Source organism: Micropterus salmoides, unplaced genomic scaffold (genome assembly GCF_014851395.1).
Source record: "Micropterus salmoides isolate LMB-PRFRI ecotype aquatic unplaced genomic scaffold, ASM1485139v1 Ms_hic_scaffold_2, whole genome shotgun sequence".
Taxonomy (NCBI): domain Eukaryota; kingdom Metazoa; phylum Chordata; class Actinopteri; order Centrarchiformes; family Centrarchidae; genus Micropterus; species Micropterus salmoides.
In genome coordinates this window covers 39247685-39262422 of record NW_024041150.1, presented here as the reverse complement: position 1 = coordinate 39262422, position 14738 = coordinate 39247685, and the positions used below count along the sequence as shown (strand labels likewise).

At 38.5% G+C, this 14738-nt stretch overlaps 4 protein-coding genes and 1 pseudogene across 6 annotated transcripts in view; 4 read left to right on the top strand and 1 right to left on the bottom strand.

Moving 5' to 3' along the window:
* The window catches only part of LOC119912524 (trichohyalin-like), a 729783-nt gene that overhangs the window by 487480 nt on the left and 227565 nt on the right, over positions 1-14738 (top strand). The gene's annotated exons all lie outside the window — the stretch shown is intronic.
* LOC119912537 overlaps positions 1-14738 on the top strand; it is a 452474-nt pseudogene that overhangs the window by 337572 nt on the left and 100164 nt on the right.
* LOC119912538 (butyrophilin subfamily 1 member A1-like) overlaps positions 1-14738 on the top strand; it is a 166799-nt gene that overhangs the window by 101010 nt on the left and 51051 nt on the right. The window lies entirely within an intron of this gene.
* LOC119912549 (high affinity immunoglobulin gamma Fc receptor I-like) lies at positions 4525-6380 on the bottom strand. The gene is made up of 4 exons (XM_038731789.1): positions 6311-6380; positions 5672-5716; positions 4956-5213; positions 4525-4832 (listed from the first exon to the last, which is right to left on the bottom strand). The coding sequence occupies exons 1-4, from the start codon at positions 6339-6341 to the stop codon at positions 4540-4542; spliced, it is 627 nt and encodes a 208-aa protein (XP_038587717.1). The 5' UTR covers positions 6342-6380; the 3' UTR covers positions 4525-4539.
* Positions 9637-14067, top strand: LOC119912526 (uncharacterized protein DDB_G0283697-like). The gene is made up of 4 exons (XM_038731759.1): positions 9637-9972; positions 10163-10429; positions 10525-10644; positions 11592-14067. The coding sequence occupies exons 1-4, from the start codon at positions 9642-9644 to the stop codon at positions 13046-13048; spliced, it is 2175 nt and encodes a 724-aa protein (XP_038587687.1). The 5' UTR covers positions 9637-9641; the 3' UTR covers positions 13049-14067.

Genomic DNA, 14738 nt, shown 5'->3' with positions numbered 1-14738 from the left:
ATTCTTGTGTGAAGCATGCCAAGTGCCCCTCTGTGTTATTGTGGACAGAGACTGTCACAAGTGTTTTCACAGCTAGGGTGGCCTGGGTATATGTAGGGGTGCCTTTCTGTTTAGTTCTGATGATGTACATTTTCAACACAAGAATATCTGACATGGTCTTAGTTTTTTTCACCATTTAATTGTTCAGTCAACATTGCTCTCAAAAGCAATATGTTATCTGTTTGATTATACAAATTTAAAGGCACTCTATTCATGTGTAAGGCACGCTCCTCACCTGTCAAGTGTTATCAGTCTTTTTGCATGTTCAGTTCCTATAATTAACAGTTTTTTAACCACTTAATTGTAGTGTATAGTGTATAATTGAATATTTAACAAGGTCTTTAGTTTTTTTACCACTTAATTGTGTAATCAACATTGCTCTCAAAAGTAATATGCTAAAAAGGCGTTAATTGCACTGTTTATAAAAATCTATCTTACAAACTAATTTATGTACATAGTTCAAATAAATTGTGTGTTGTTCTAAAGTGTTTTATGGAAGTTTTTTACACTGTCAAGTTTGAGGTTGGCATATGTTATATTTATGTATTTTGAAAAATATATTGGAAATAAAAATGATTTGAATGTTTTGGGGGTGTTTATTACAAGTTTCAGCTATTTATTGATTTATTAGTAATTTATTACAGACAGAGCCTTCAATTTGGGGTTGTAAGGATTGTATTGATGTATGGCATTTGAAAATGCTCCAAAGATTGACAGTACAGCATGAAAAAATATTTAGATATGCTCTGGCAGAATTGTTCTTTGGCAGGTCATAAAGGGTTAACAACACATGCATGTTATGACATGAAGAGAAGCAAAGATAGAATGATTGAATCTGTGAGTTGGGACAAAGTAGGAGCATAGACTTTGATTTTTAAGTGATGATAGAATATTTGCTCCTGTGTCCAATTCCTTAAGCGTATATTCCTTTAAAAACATCTTCACCATTGATACTGTTATTAGCAACAGGAAATAGCTAAAAATCCATCCATAATGCCAAAGATCAATGTTATGACATGAATTGTAATGTGGAGCAGCACAATTCAAATACCAAACACTACACATCAAGAAACGTTACTCACTTGAAATCCCCCTTTGTGGGTCTGGCAAATCATTACATCTCAAATACTAAATGTTACAAAGTTGAATGTAACAAGTTTTTAAATTTAAAATAAATACATGTGTGTTGAGGCTTTTTCCTCAGACGTGTCTGGCGATTGTTTAGTATTTTCATTGTGTTGAAACTGCAACTGAGACTCTCTATATTAAATCTTTCCATGTTTAAAATAAATCAAAAAAAAAATCAGGGCAGTAAAATATCAGGGCAGACCCATCACACCTGGACACACAACCTGTTCCAGCTTCTCCCCCTGGTGGTGAACACTTGGGATTACATCACCATTAGTTAAAATGCTAGCAATTTATTGTTGATCCTTGAAACATATTCTGCGTTCATACTGTTCACAGAAAGCCACAGGAAGAGAGAAAATCATCAAACAAGTCAACTGCAGCCTCTAACAACAACTGTTTCCTCAGTGGAAATAGAGTCGTTTTTTTTATTCCATGTTAATTATTGTAGAAAACACATATCACTTATTAACATTACAGAGTATATATAAAAGTAATAGACCAAATACAACAATTATTTTCATATGACAGATCATGCACTTTTGTACTGAAAAAAACAAACAAACAAAAACCTTGATTCTATACCTTCTGATATAATTCAGCATTCAACAAAATTATCCCATGATCCTGTTAAATTAATTGGCTACTTGGCATAATACTAGACTAAACATATGCTGCATACTGGAGTACCAACTAAAGTACTAAATTCTAAGAGCTGATTCAAGCAAAGTTTCTCAGTTACTGCAACAACCTTTTTTGCACATATTCCTGCATCTCCTTCAGTAAGGTGTCTCTTCCTCAGTGACCTGTAAGACAGAAAATATAAAGACAAAAAAGGTTCACGCACAACACAGTGTTTTAAAGAGTAACTGCACCGAGGCTACTAATGCTGCACTTAATGCTATCTGATGGTTTCTACATGTTCTGTCCACAGCTTCTACACTTGATAAAGGTCACATGTACAACATTGTTTAGTGTGTTTTGTACCCAACACTAGGGGGCAGCACAGTAAAAGCAATTTTTTCTGCAGATAGTGGTTTTAACAGCACACTGAGTATCTACTTACCCTCTCTGCTCTTATATGTTTATAATACAAAGATCTCATAAAAATATTTAGACACATTCAGACCAAAGAAATATGAAAGGCCAGTGGTTCTCTCTGCTGTACCTCCTCAATGGAAGCATACTGGGGTTCCTGATCTGCTAACGCTGGGTCTGTGGCTGCTGAGGGAGCTGCTGTCACTGTGAAAAATATTGAAACAAATCGTCTCAGCCGCAGACATTTTTTATTCCTGGTGTCCATAAAGCTGTGAACAATGTGGCTGCGTGATCATGTTTTTGTAATAACTAGGATGTGACTAAAGAAGAAACTCTTTCAGTAATGTTGTAAATGTGCTGTTTCCTTCACAAATTCATTTACTTCATAGTCCTAAATCATTCAAATAACATCGTTACCATTTTGGAGAGCATGCGAGGTGCCAGCAGTGATAAAAGTGGAGTGAGAAGATTGAGGCAGGTGTTCATCCATCTCTTAAAAAGGAGACACCAAAGTCAGTAAGACACAAATCAGCATCTACAACATGACATTATACTGTGGCGTGTTAAACCGTCATATGAACATGTGAGAATGCTACTTTGGTCCTGTGGGGGGCTGCAGGCTGAAGGCGCTGAGGGGCCCATCTTACCCATTTCTGTCCGTGGTTTTGTGCTGTGGTTTGTGTCGAGGCAGAGGCTCAAATTATCAGCAGCGTCTGCAGCGTCTAAAACAAAACACAGTGTCTGACTTACTTAGACGAGATGAATGTGTAAACAGAGGTGGTTACAACCGCAGTGTTAGTTGCAACTGCTGCTTGTTTTAATTAGCACTTTATCTCAAAGTGCATAAGATTACCTTTCTTCTTCTTTTTCACTTTTTTGATGACAGTGTAAATGTCCTTGTTTGGATCATTCAGCTTTGCCTCAAGTAAGACTGAAACATAAAGGAACATGTTTATTATACTCTTGTAGGTTATTAAAGAGAATGATTTTGTAAAATAATTTAAACTCGACAAAAGTGAGTTACGGGCAGCAAATGTACACAGATAGAGTAGAAAAAATAAACTGTGCATGACACAAAGTGAATAATTTTAGTACTTAGCTGTTTCTTCCAGCAGAGCAGTCCCATCACCAGCAGCTGCAGAACCAATATGACAGAGATGACGATCCACAGCAGCATGTAGTAAAATGATGCTAGGAACATGACAAAAGGGACTTTCTTTAACAAAAGGCAGCTTTATGCATTACTGAGTTAGACAGATGCTTCTTAATCCACTCACAGTTTTCCACCTTTTGCAGCCTGATGTATTTTGTCTTAGGAGGTTTTGTGGCTCATCATTTTCAGAACCTTTTTAACTCATACATTTATCTGTCACCAACGGGCTCAGTTAGCTTAGAATGAAGTAGTTTGTACTAGTGTTTGTACCACAATTACTTGATCATTGCATTGTGGATTAATCAGTTATTTTTGTAATCAATGAATCGTTGAAGCCATTTTCAAAGTTTTTTTTGTTATGGACTGTTAGACAAACTAAAATGTGTTAAGGCATCATCTAATCATTCACAATTTTCCAACCCTAGTTTGTACAACATGCTGTCCGTTCTCATACCGGACCAGTTTATACGTCTTTGGATTTTTGCCTGCCTGCTTGTACTCTTTTGGTTTTGGTTGCCTGCTCTGACTGCTCGTCTTTTGCCGAAGTTATAATCAATGACCTAGTACATGTTTCTTCTACGTTACCTGCTCTCTCTGCATATTGTGTGTTTGGGTCGCCACTTTGTTTCACTGAAGTTTATGATTTCAGTGTGCAGACAGTAATATATCATTTTTACTGAGGACATGTCTCACCTCTGAGAGCCAGACAGCTCTTTGGTGATTCACCAGCCCCAAACACGTTACACTTGTAGAGTCGTTCATCATTCTTGGAATTGCTGTGGATGGTCATCTCTCCTGTAGAGTTGTTCCTGATGGGGCGGCCATCTTTAAAGAAATCAGCTGTGAGGTCACAGAAAGTTGCAATTTTTCCACAGCGCAGGAGTCACAGCTGCTGCTCCTTCCATCACAGGAAGAGCAGGACTCAACAACAGCATAAAGTATTTTATGTTAGATACTAAAACACATATTCAGTGGTTTATTTTTTATATCAGCATATCCTGTTCAGGGTTGCCTTTCCCAGCATGCATTGAACATGCCAGTCTACCACACAGCTAACTAGTTGCTCACTGGATCATCGAACATTCCAGCATGAATGTAGTGACCTGTATGATTGTGTGAAAGCCTGGAAGTTATGTCCCTGCAGGGGTTTGGAGATGCAACTTATACATGGAGTTAACTTTCTAAAAACAATAAAAGATGATTAACATGCCTTCTCCTTTATTGCATGTACTGACAGTCAGCCAGCTCTCTGCTGATTCTCCAGCTCCAGAGATGCTGCACTTGTAGAGTCCTTCATCAGACTTGGAAACATTGTGGATGGTCATCTCTCCTGTGGAACTGGTCCTGATGTGGAGGCCATCTTTATAGAAGTCTGCAGTGATGTTGGTGGACGTCTTTTTGTTTCTGCAGCTCAGAGTGACAGCTTCTCTCTCCATCACTGGAAGGACAGGACTCTCCAGGATCACAGAACCAGCTGATCCACATCACAAAATGTTTAGAAGCAGAAGTGCAACAAACGGTTTAATTTCAAAATAAAGAATGAGAGGCATAGGTTAACATTTAATATATTTAAGCGATATAGTTGAAGTCAGTGTACCAGTGACAGTGATGTTGACAGTGTTGCTTCTCTCTCCTCCTTCACCTTCACACCAGTATTCTCCACTGTCTGATACAAAGGCATAGTCAATGGTGCAGCTCACAGTTGTTGTCACTGTGCCATTTGAACATTTTTTTATGAATCCCTTGATGTTCCACACTTTCCATCCAGATGAGACATTAAACCCCTCACAGGTAAACTGGACAGACTCATATTCAAAGAGCTGCAGTCTGTTTGGAACGATACGAAAAGCCGCTTCTGAGACAGAGAAACAGAGAATAACATAAATTAACAAGGTGCATACTAACAAAGATAATTTAGTTACCTTCCCTACACAGTGGAAAGTAGCACACTGTTCAGTCACAGTGCCTGCTCTCAGAAGCATTTTGGCAGGGATCATAGCCCAGTAGCTGTTTAGCTATACATGTCATCAACAATAGGTCAAATAATAAATCCCAAAAAATAATACAGATCCATTGAAAATGAGAGTTGTCAGCATAATAGTGGGTTCCTTGGTGCTCTGATTTTTTTAAGCAGAAGACTTATAAGTATCTAAAGCACAAATCGATTGGTATCTCTGTTTTTCAGCTGTTAGGCTTAGATCAAGCTGGCTTTAGCGTTAGCATTGAAGTTTGAGTGTTATAGGGCTAGGAAACCAGTTTAAACACCAATAAATTTTTGTATCTCATGACACTGATTCTCTAAATGCTACCTACCAGATGTCTGAACTTGTGCAACCAGCAGCACCAACACAGTCATCACTAGAGAGACACAAGATGAGAGTTCTGTATCACTTAATTTAATCACTAAAACTTATATAATCATTGTAGAGACATCTTTACTTATTTTATAACCTGCTTGAAATGTTAAAGATTGATAAAATAAAAATATTGCACAGCTGCTGAACAAATGAAATTCCAATTACAACAAGTGATAACTTTAGATACTTTAAAATTCTTATGGGTTTTATTAAATTACTATATATAATATTATATAACTATAATTTGGCATATAGCCTCCATAGAAAACATCTGACACAATTTCACGCTGTCTTAAAGCGTCGGTGAGCACTGAGATGAGAACGCATTGAATCGCATATAGATTGCTGGTGGGTGAAGTTCAGATGTCAGTGTATATATGTTTCTTAGACTTACAGAGGAACTTAATACCACAAGTTCATAAACAGATAGATCCAGACACCACACAATAAAAGAGATTTGTTCAACTTAATCATTTATCTATTTCTCTGAAAAATTGTTAGATCCAATCATATGTTGCTACAAGTTTTATATTTATATTGTTTACTGTTATTCATAAAGGAGACACAGGAAATAGAAGACAGACTGATTACTCACACAGTCTTATGCAGAGAGCTGTAACCTCCATGGTGTCTGCTGCTGACTGTCTGAGCAACAGACTGAAGCTAAATACACTTGCCTATCGTGTAGTTGAGAACTTCCTCTTCCTCTACAGATTATTTCTGGTGTTGAGCACACTTTAGCCTTACACACACTTCTGTGAGGCAGATGTTCTTGAGAACAATAAATTATCTTAGATTTGGACAAAAGCAGCTTTAGACTTTAGACGACGACTTTGATTTCTGCAAGTTGCAGCTGCAACTTGGCTTTTTCCTTAAAGGCATTATTTTGGCGCCAAGCATAGTCACATGCTCTCATGTAATACTTTGGCCCCTAAGAATCACCATCATGGGAGGTACAGATGTATGCAGAGTGATGTAGGCTACATATATGCCTGAGTATACAGGGTCTTGCTTTGCCTGTAGGTCATTCTTGCCCAAACTGCTGACAACACCCTTGACCAACAGAAGACTAAAGGCTGATTATGATGTAAAACCCCATTCTTGGTCTTTGTGCTGGTGGCGAAAGGGAAAGAGATAGGGCGATGTGCACATCAGCAACATTCCACATCATACAGGAATATGTAGGTTACTGACAAGATACCGATCAGTCCTACCGGGTTAAGGGGTCGTGTTCAATTCACTTATTTCTGTGAGATCAGGTTGGATCAGTCTACATCCATGCTAGCAGCTCTGTGAGACTTGGCTACAGCGGTGCTTCAAGCTAAATGCTAATGTCAGCGTGCAAAAGTGCCCGTAATGACAATAGTAACATGCTGATGGTATTAGCAGGAATCATGTCTACCATGTTCTCTATCTTAGTTTAGCATGTTAGCTTGCAACAGGAGAGAGTAAATGTAAATGTTCCATATTTTGACCACTCAAAGTGCTTTTACACTACATCGCATTCACCATTCACACACATTCGCTCACTGAGCCTTAGAAACTAACATTCACACACATTCATACACAGCCACCAACTCAGGGTTCAGTATCTTGCCCAGGGACACTTTGCACTTTGACATGCAGTCTGGAGGAGCCAGGGATTGAACCGCCAACCAACCAATTAACGGGCAACCCACTCTACCTCCTGAGCCACAGCCTAGGGTTTAGAAGCCATTTGCATACAGTGAGTGCATGAAAAAGAAAGAGTCATGAATCTTCCTGTTTGAACTTTTGATCCATTTGAGATAGTTAGTGTGAGAATGAATAAGAAGTCCTACTCTGCCCTCTGCAGACCAGTCAGCTACAGTATCTCATGTTTCTGAGATGCAGTAGAACAATAAAGAACCCGTTGTCATTGGCTTCACATGTGATTATGTGTTTATGATGCCGTTGATCAGGGACCAGGCAACCGGATCAAAGTTCAGCCTCTTATTGAAAAGATCAGCCAAAGACTCCAGCAGAGAGTTCTGACAATTTAATTCAGCAGATTGAAATATTATTTTTGTCAGCTGTAGTTGTGTAGTAATTACTACTGTAGTTTTATATTCTGACCCCAAATAAACATATTTTTTCCTGAATTGCTGCTTTAGAGGCTTTTTCAGCCTGAAAACAATATCATGTAAGGAGTTTCCTGAATAGTTAGAGCTCTGCGTATAAAAAACTATTAATATCTCAACCCTTTTTACAACCGGTCATAAAGACTTGAATCTGCCAGGCTGTTTGGGGCTGCAGGAGATAAGACCGAGCCAATACAGTGTGTCTGTTTGATTAAAGGAGATATACTTGGTTGTGTGTAGTTTGCTGCCAGAGAAAACATGCAAACGGTAAGAAATAATTTTTTCCATTAAACATTTCCTGCTTATTTTAGAGGAATTTCTAACTTTTGGGGAATTAAAGCAATCCTGCCATCCCAGGTGATCCTATAACAAACACAACTCATTTTTCACAGCCCGAGCAGGCGGACTTATATACTCAAAATTGTACATAAAATATAGGTGCAATGCAGGTATGAGCTTTTTTGAGACCGTTTTAAGAGATAAATATGTTAATTTGGACAGAAAAGCAAAACACATTGTCCTCATTACCTTTTTTTGTGAATTTATTTTGTTTTTCAGTTCAGTTTTCAGCACTGCATGATGCCTCACCAGATGGACAGACTGTCCTTCAAACCTCAACGCATTGTTGTCAGCAGTTTGATTTTACATCACACTTTGTTTTTTCTTCTCCTGACGCACTCTCATGGAGGTAACGTATACATAAATATGTTGATAAATGCTCATTACTGTAGAATTTATTGTGGAATTGATTTGGAGTTAATACCCTGCAGTAAATACTTTGTATACAATAAATAGGTTGGAAAAATTAGACACTAATTACATTAGAAACACCTCTCAATAAGATGCAGTTGAATACAAAACTACCACTTTGTGATCTAATGTGTAATAAACATGCAGTTGGATAAATGATTTTGTGAAGGTGGTTTATGGGAAAGCATTAGAATGTACAGCAGTACTAAATAAAGTGGCCACTGAGTGTAAATAAAATAACACCTATAAATGTTATTAACTTAATGACAGCACCACAAATACGTAACTGCATTGTGAGCATGTACAATACATAAAGTTGGCACTGAGAGTTCCTCCTGCTCAGTACTGAGTTTAGTTTCCAGTGCACCATGCTCTATGTGCAACAACTGACATTTTAATGTCACAAACCAGAGCTGTCTTGAATGCAGAGATTTTCTCAGCCGTTGCAGTTCAGCCACAGTGAAGGGTGCCACACTCTCACATAACCTCTGTGGTAAAAATGAAAGTGAAAATGTTTCTCTTGTTTGTTTGGCTGATATGGCTTGTTTGAACATGAAAGTTCAGTTAGATAACATGTTGAGCAAGATAATCTGGGATGTATTTCTGAGTTAGAGGGAAGTGTACAAGTTTGTCATCTACTTTTTTATTGTCAGCATTTAGCTCAAAGCACATCGATCTATTCTTGTTCTGTATTTTATCAACCCTGAATAAAATCCATGTATCAGGTTTTAAGTGAACGAATGAAAACTAAATTTACATTTCTTCATCTAGCTGACACTTTTATCTAAAGCGACTTACAATTGCTATATATTTCAGAGGTTGCACAGTGTCTTGCTCAGGGGCACATTGGTGGATGTGTCACAGTGGGGAATTGAACCCTGGTCCTTCACACCAAAGGCATTGCCACCCCGCAGCATTACCCTGCACATCAAATTCCATTCCCTACATTCAAAATGTAGGAAAACAATGCACTGCTTTGTGGAGATGTTGTCTTTTAGAAAATATAAAGTTTAGTCAGTTCTCACCACATAGCAGGAATTTAACAAACCCATTTTTCCTTCCTCAGATCAGTCTCAGATGATTGTTCAACCTCAGCCAATAATGGCAACGGTCGGTGACGACATCACTTTACCATGCCATGTGAAACCTGCTACAGATGCCTTTAGTGAGATGCTGGAGTGGTCGAGAGCTGACCTGAACCCCAGATTTGTCCATGTGAGGCGATTCGGTGAAGACCATCTGGTTGATCAAAATCCAGCCTTCAAGGGAAGAACATCAGTGTCCATAGACGGACTGAAACATGGAGAGACATCACTAAAACTCTCCAAAGTGAAACTCTCTGATGAGGGAACATACAAATGTTTCATTCCAGGATTAAATACAGAATCTAGTGTTCAGCTTGTTGTTGGTAAGTTAACATGCATGTTGATCATCATATACAGGAAGGGTTTTTTATGCAGCACATCTGTACACTCATAGCCATTTACACCAGAAACAGTTGATGGAAACTAAACCATACCCTTTATTTGTAAACTTACAGTCAATATGCTGACTGTTTACTAAACTAATTATTCTCTGGCTTTTTTCTTTCTCATTAGCAGACATTGTCATCGAGATTACCAAAGTCGGCAGTGGAGAGCTAGGCTGTAAATCTAAAGGCTGGTATCCAGAGCCTGAGGTGTTTTGGCTGGACGGTGAGGGAAACCTCCTCTCTGCTGGACCTACAGAGACAGTCAAAGGTCCTGATGACCTCTATACTGTCAGCAGCAGAGTGACTGTGGAGAAGAGACACAGCAACAGCTTCACCTGTAGAGTCCAACAGAAGGACATCAACCAGACCAGAGAGACTCACATCCAGGTTCCAGGTTAGAAATTATTTACTTATTTATGACGTAATTACTATTTAGATCCACAAACTGTTAAACAAATAAATAAATATCATGTTGTTTTATCATTTCAGATGATTTCTTCATGGACTCATCTAGTTCGTCTGCTTCTACCATCATCGGTTTGATCGTTGGCATTCTGTTTATTCTTGTGGTTGCCTTTGTTGTGTGGAAATGGAGACAAAACAAAATCAGTAAGTCAGTCATCTGATAATGCAACCCTTAGGCTGTGTTCAGGCTGCAGGCCAAAGTGATCCAATTCAGATTATTTTAAACATAGTGAACAGCCCAAGTCACATGGAATATGATCATCTTTACACATTCAGATCCTGGACACTTTCATATGTGGTCCAAATCAGATACAGGTTTGATTTCTTGAAATGCTCATCCTCACTCTGGACAGTCAGATCAGAAAAAATGAAGGGTCATCAAAATTATGTGCTAGCAGGAGCCACAGTGAACACAAACATGGAGGATGGCAGCAGCGGAGATAGTTAGTTAACTTGCTTTCTACTCGTCCTTGTTATCATTTGTTCATGAGTTAATTTTTTGACACCTGAAATCAACGTAAAATTAAAACCTCCACACTCACCATCAGATCTGGGCAATAAATAGGAATTGAGCATTAAGGCCTTCAGTGTAAATATAGTTATAGATAGTTTAGTGTTACAGAGGAGAGTTATCCTGATCAGCTGTGGTTTCTTATTGATATACTATATACATAGCTGCACAGTGTTCACTTAAAGGTATCCCATGCTGAATGCATCTTCACTTAAACTATAGTATTAACAGCATCATACAGTCATCAATATAAAGAAACATCAAGTGGACAACAGACAAAACAAATATTTATATACATGATTCATTTGTTTGGTTTATTCATCTAATATCTTCCATCTGATCTGTCAGTATCTTTTCAGTCCGTTTCTTTACACCGAGCCAGAAAGATTACGGTCAGGTCATCTGCAATATGTGACGTGCATTTAATGTTTGTATACACTGTTATGAAATAAATAATGAATATATATATTTATTTATCTGTTAAAATGAGAGATGTAATCGTTTTTTCCATCATATGATTGTTGTGCTGTTTGTCTTTGGAAAAACTGAATAGTTTGTTTGTTGTTGTTTCTGCACGCAGACACCAAGAAGCTCCCTGAGGATGAAGAAACACAGATACACAGAGAGACGGCAAAAACTGAAACAGTGAAGAATCAGAACAAGGTGGAAGAAGAAAATCACACTGAATGTTTCAGTGAAGAAACAGGACTTTTATGTCAAACAGAGGAGGAGACAAACAGAGAGAAGTTCAGGGCAGAAGGAGAAACCAACAATATTCTCCCACAGGGACAAGAGGACACTGAGAAACAATCTATAGATGCAGGAACATTGTCTCAGTTTGTGATGGAGGACAGAAGACAACGACATGATGTCCAGACAAGAGGAGAGACAACGAATGATTTGGACAACAGAGACGAAGAGACCAAGTCAGTAAGTGGAGAGACACAAACTCCAGGTCCAGCAGAGAGAGAGACACAGCAAGAACACCCAGAGACAATAATTAGAGAGGAAACAAAGTCTGTAAATACTGAAGCAGGAGGTCAGGGTCTGATGGATGGAGGAGGACAACAGCAGCAGGTCAGGGCAGGAGGAGGGACAACAAATGGTGCCGAAAAGAAATATGAGGAAAACAAAATACAATGCACAAATAACAAACCAGAGGTTCAGGATCTAACTGAGAGAGAAAGACAAAAAGGTGATCTCCCAGCTGGAGTGACAGAGAATGCAGCGGATGGAAACACAGATCAGCTGCCAGAAGCAGAAGAACAGAGAGATTTGAAGAAGAAGGATGAAGACAAGGAAACAAAGACTACAAATAATGAAACTGCAGCTCAGGGTCCAGCTGAAGAAGAAAGACAACAAGATGAACTCCAGACAGGAGGAGAGAGAAAACCTGAGGAAACAAAACCTCCAGGTCCACCAACGACAGAAACACACACAGAGCAGCAAACTGTAGAAGAGAAAGAGGAGAGTCCTGACAGCAGAGACAGAGAGGAGGATGGGATATCACAAAAAGAAAAGACAATAACTCAGTCTTTAAATGAGCTGCCAGCAGGACAAGCAAAGAGGGATGTGGAGAATACAGAAGACAGAGAGAAAACAGGACCTTCTTGTCCAGCAGAGGGAGGAGGACAACAAGAGAAGAATGGAGACAGGAGAGATGGAGGAGAGAACACAACATCTATACCAGGAAACACAACACATCAGTCTGCAGTGGATGGAAACACAGATCAGCTGGCAGGAGCAGACGAACAGAGTGATTTGGACAAGAAGGATGAAGACAAGGAAACAAAGACTACAAGTAATGAAACTGCAGCTCAGGCTCCAGCTGAAGGAGAAAGTCAACAAGTTGAACTCCAGACAGGAGGAGAGAGAAAACCTGAGGAAACAAAACCTCCAGGTCCACCAACGACAGAAACACACACAGAGCAGCAAACTGTAGAAGAGAAAGAGGAGAGTCCTGACAGCAGAGACAGAGAGGAGGATGGGGCATCCACACAAGAAGACACAACAACTCAGTCCCTAAATGAGAAGTAAAGAGGGATGTGGAGAATACAGAAGACAGAGAGAAAACAGGACCTTCTTGTCCAGCAGAGGGAGGAGGACAACAAGAGAACAAACCAGAATATCGAGGTCCAACTGAGGGAGAAAGACAAAAAAATGACATCCCTGCAGAAGGGACAGGGAATAAACTTAAACAGACAGCAGGACAGACGGGAGAGTTTGAAGACACTCCCTGTCCAGCAGAGGGAGATGGACACCAGCAAATGAATAGAGGCAGGAGAACACAACACCTCTATAAGAAAACACAGCTCATAGGTCTGCAGTGGATGGACAAAGAGATCAGCTCCCAGAAGAACAGAGTGATCTGGACAAGTAAGATAAAGACGAGGAAATAAAAACTATAAATAGTTAAACAGCAGCTCAGGGTCCAGCTGCAGGAGAAAGACAATAAGATGAACTTCAGGCAGCAAGAAAGAAAAAAAACCTGAGGAAGAACTGAGTCCTAAAAAATAATATTGTTATTAGTAGTAGTAGATTTTTAACGTTGCATCCATCCCCTGTTCAGCGTGTACAAGCTGTAACCATCAGGCAGATGGGAGGGTGCCGTTCCCCCAAACCAACTTATTTGTGCCTGTCAGTATTACAATGCTGAATAAACTGTGATACCAAAGATGATTGTGGTTGTGAAACGTTTGTTGTTCTGACAATTGCTGTATGGCACGAATGAATTTCGGAAAGGACTAATAGATATCTATCTATAAAGACATTTAATTGCATTTTTCACTGTTTTCACAAATCTGTCCTGTTCTTTTATAATGTTTCACTGTCTCAGTACACTGTTAAAATATGTATATAAATGTTCTTGTTGTGGAGAGAAATATGCTCCAACTGCACTGACAAAAAGAAATGTCTTCTTTTTTTTGTAGCTTCTCAGCATCATATTCATTTCATAAGTTTTTTATAATCTGTGTTTTATATTTTTTATTAGTATGATGAGTCATTCCTCTTAATCAGTCAGTAAATCCACATTTATGAAATAAACCTAAATATCTCTGTCTCATATTGCATTTATGAATAACAACAACAATAATGAATAATAATAGATAGATAGATAGATAGATAGATAGATAGATGCCGAATGGCCCTTTTCAGAATAATATGTAAATGTATTATTTTGTTTATGATTAAATTAGTGATGTATTAATGAGTATGCATCTCTAATGTAGCTGGTACATGTGAAGCTAAGCTGAATCACTTTATTTAATCATATGTTGCTTAATCTATAAAAATGTATCATGATTTATTTTGAGTTGAATTGTATTTTCTCTTTATAATCTGAATCTGCAAAGTAACTAATATTGTCAAACAAATATTGGCTTCCAAAATGTAGTGAAGCATAAAATAGAAAGTAAAGTACCTCAAAATGTTACTTAAGTACAGTACTTGCTTGTTTGAAAATCACGTACTTGGTTTGAGATACTCAAACTAAATTTTGCCTCTAATCTAAGAGGCTTCATCAGTTCAGACCCTGACAGTTAATTGTTGTGCAATGAACACGTCTGTTTACAGTTAGTATGTGACGCTGATTTGACAGTGGAGGACAAAGATGTGCAGTGCTGAGAACAGGGAGAAATAAAAGACCATCCACAATGTTTTGAAATCTGATGAAGGCCTTTACAAGTTTATCATTGCCGGAGCATAGAATAACATACACATGTATGCA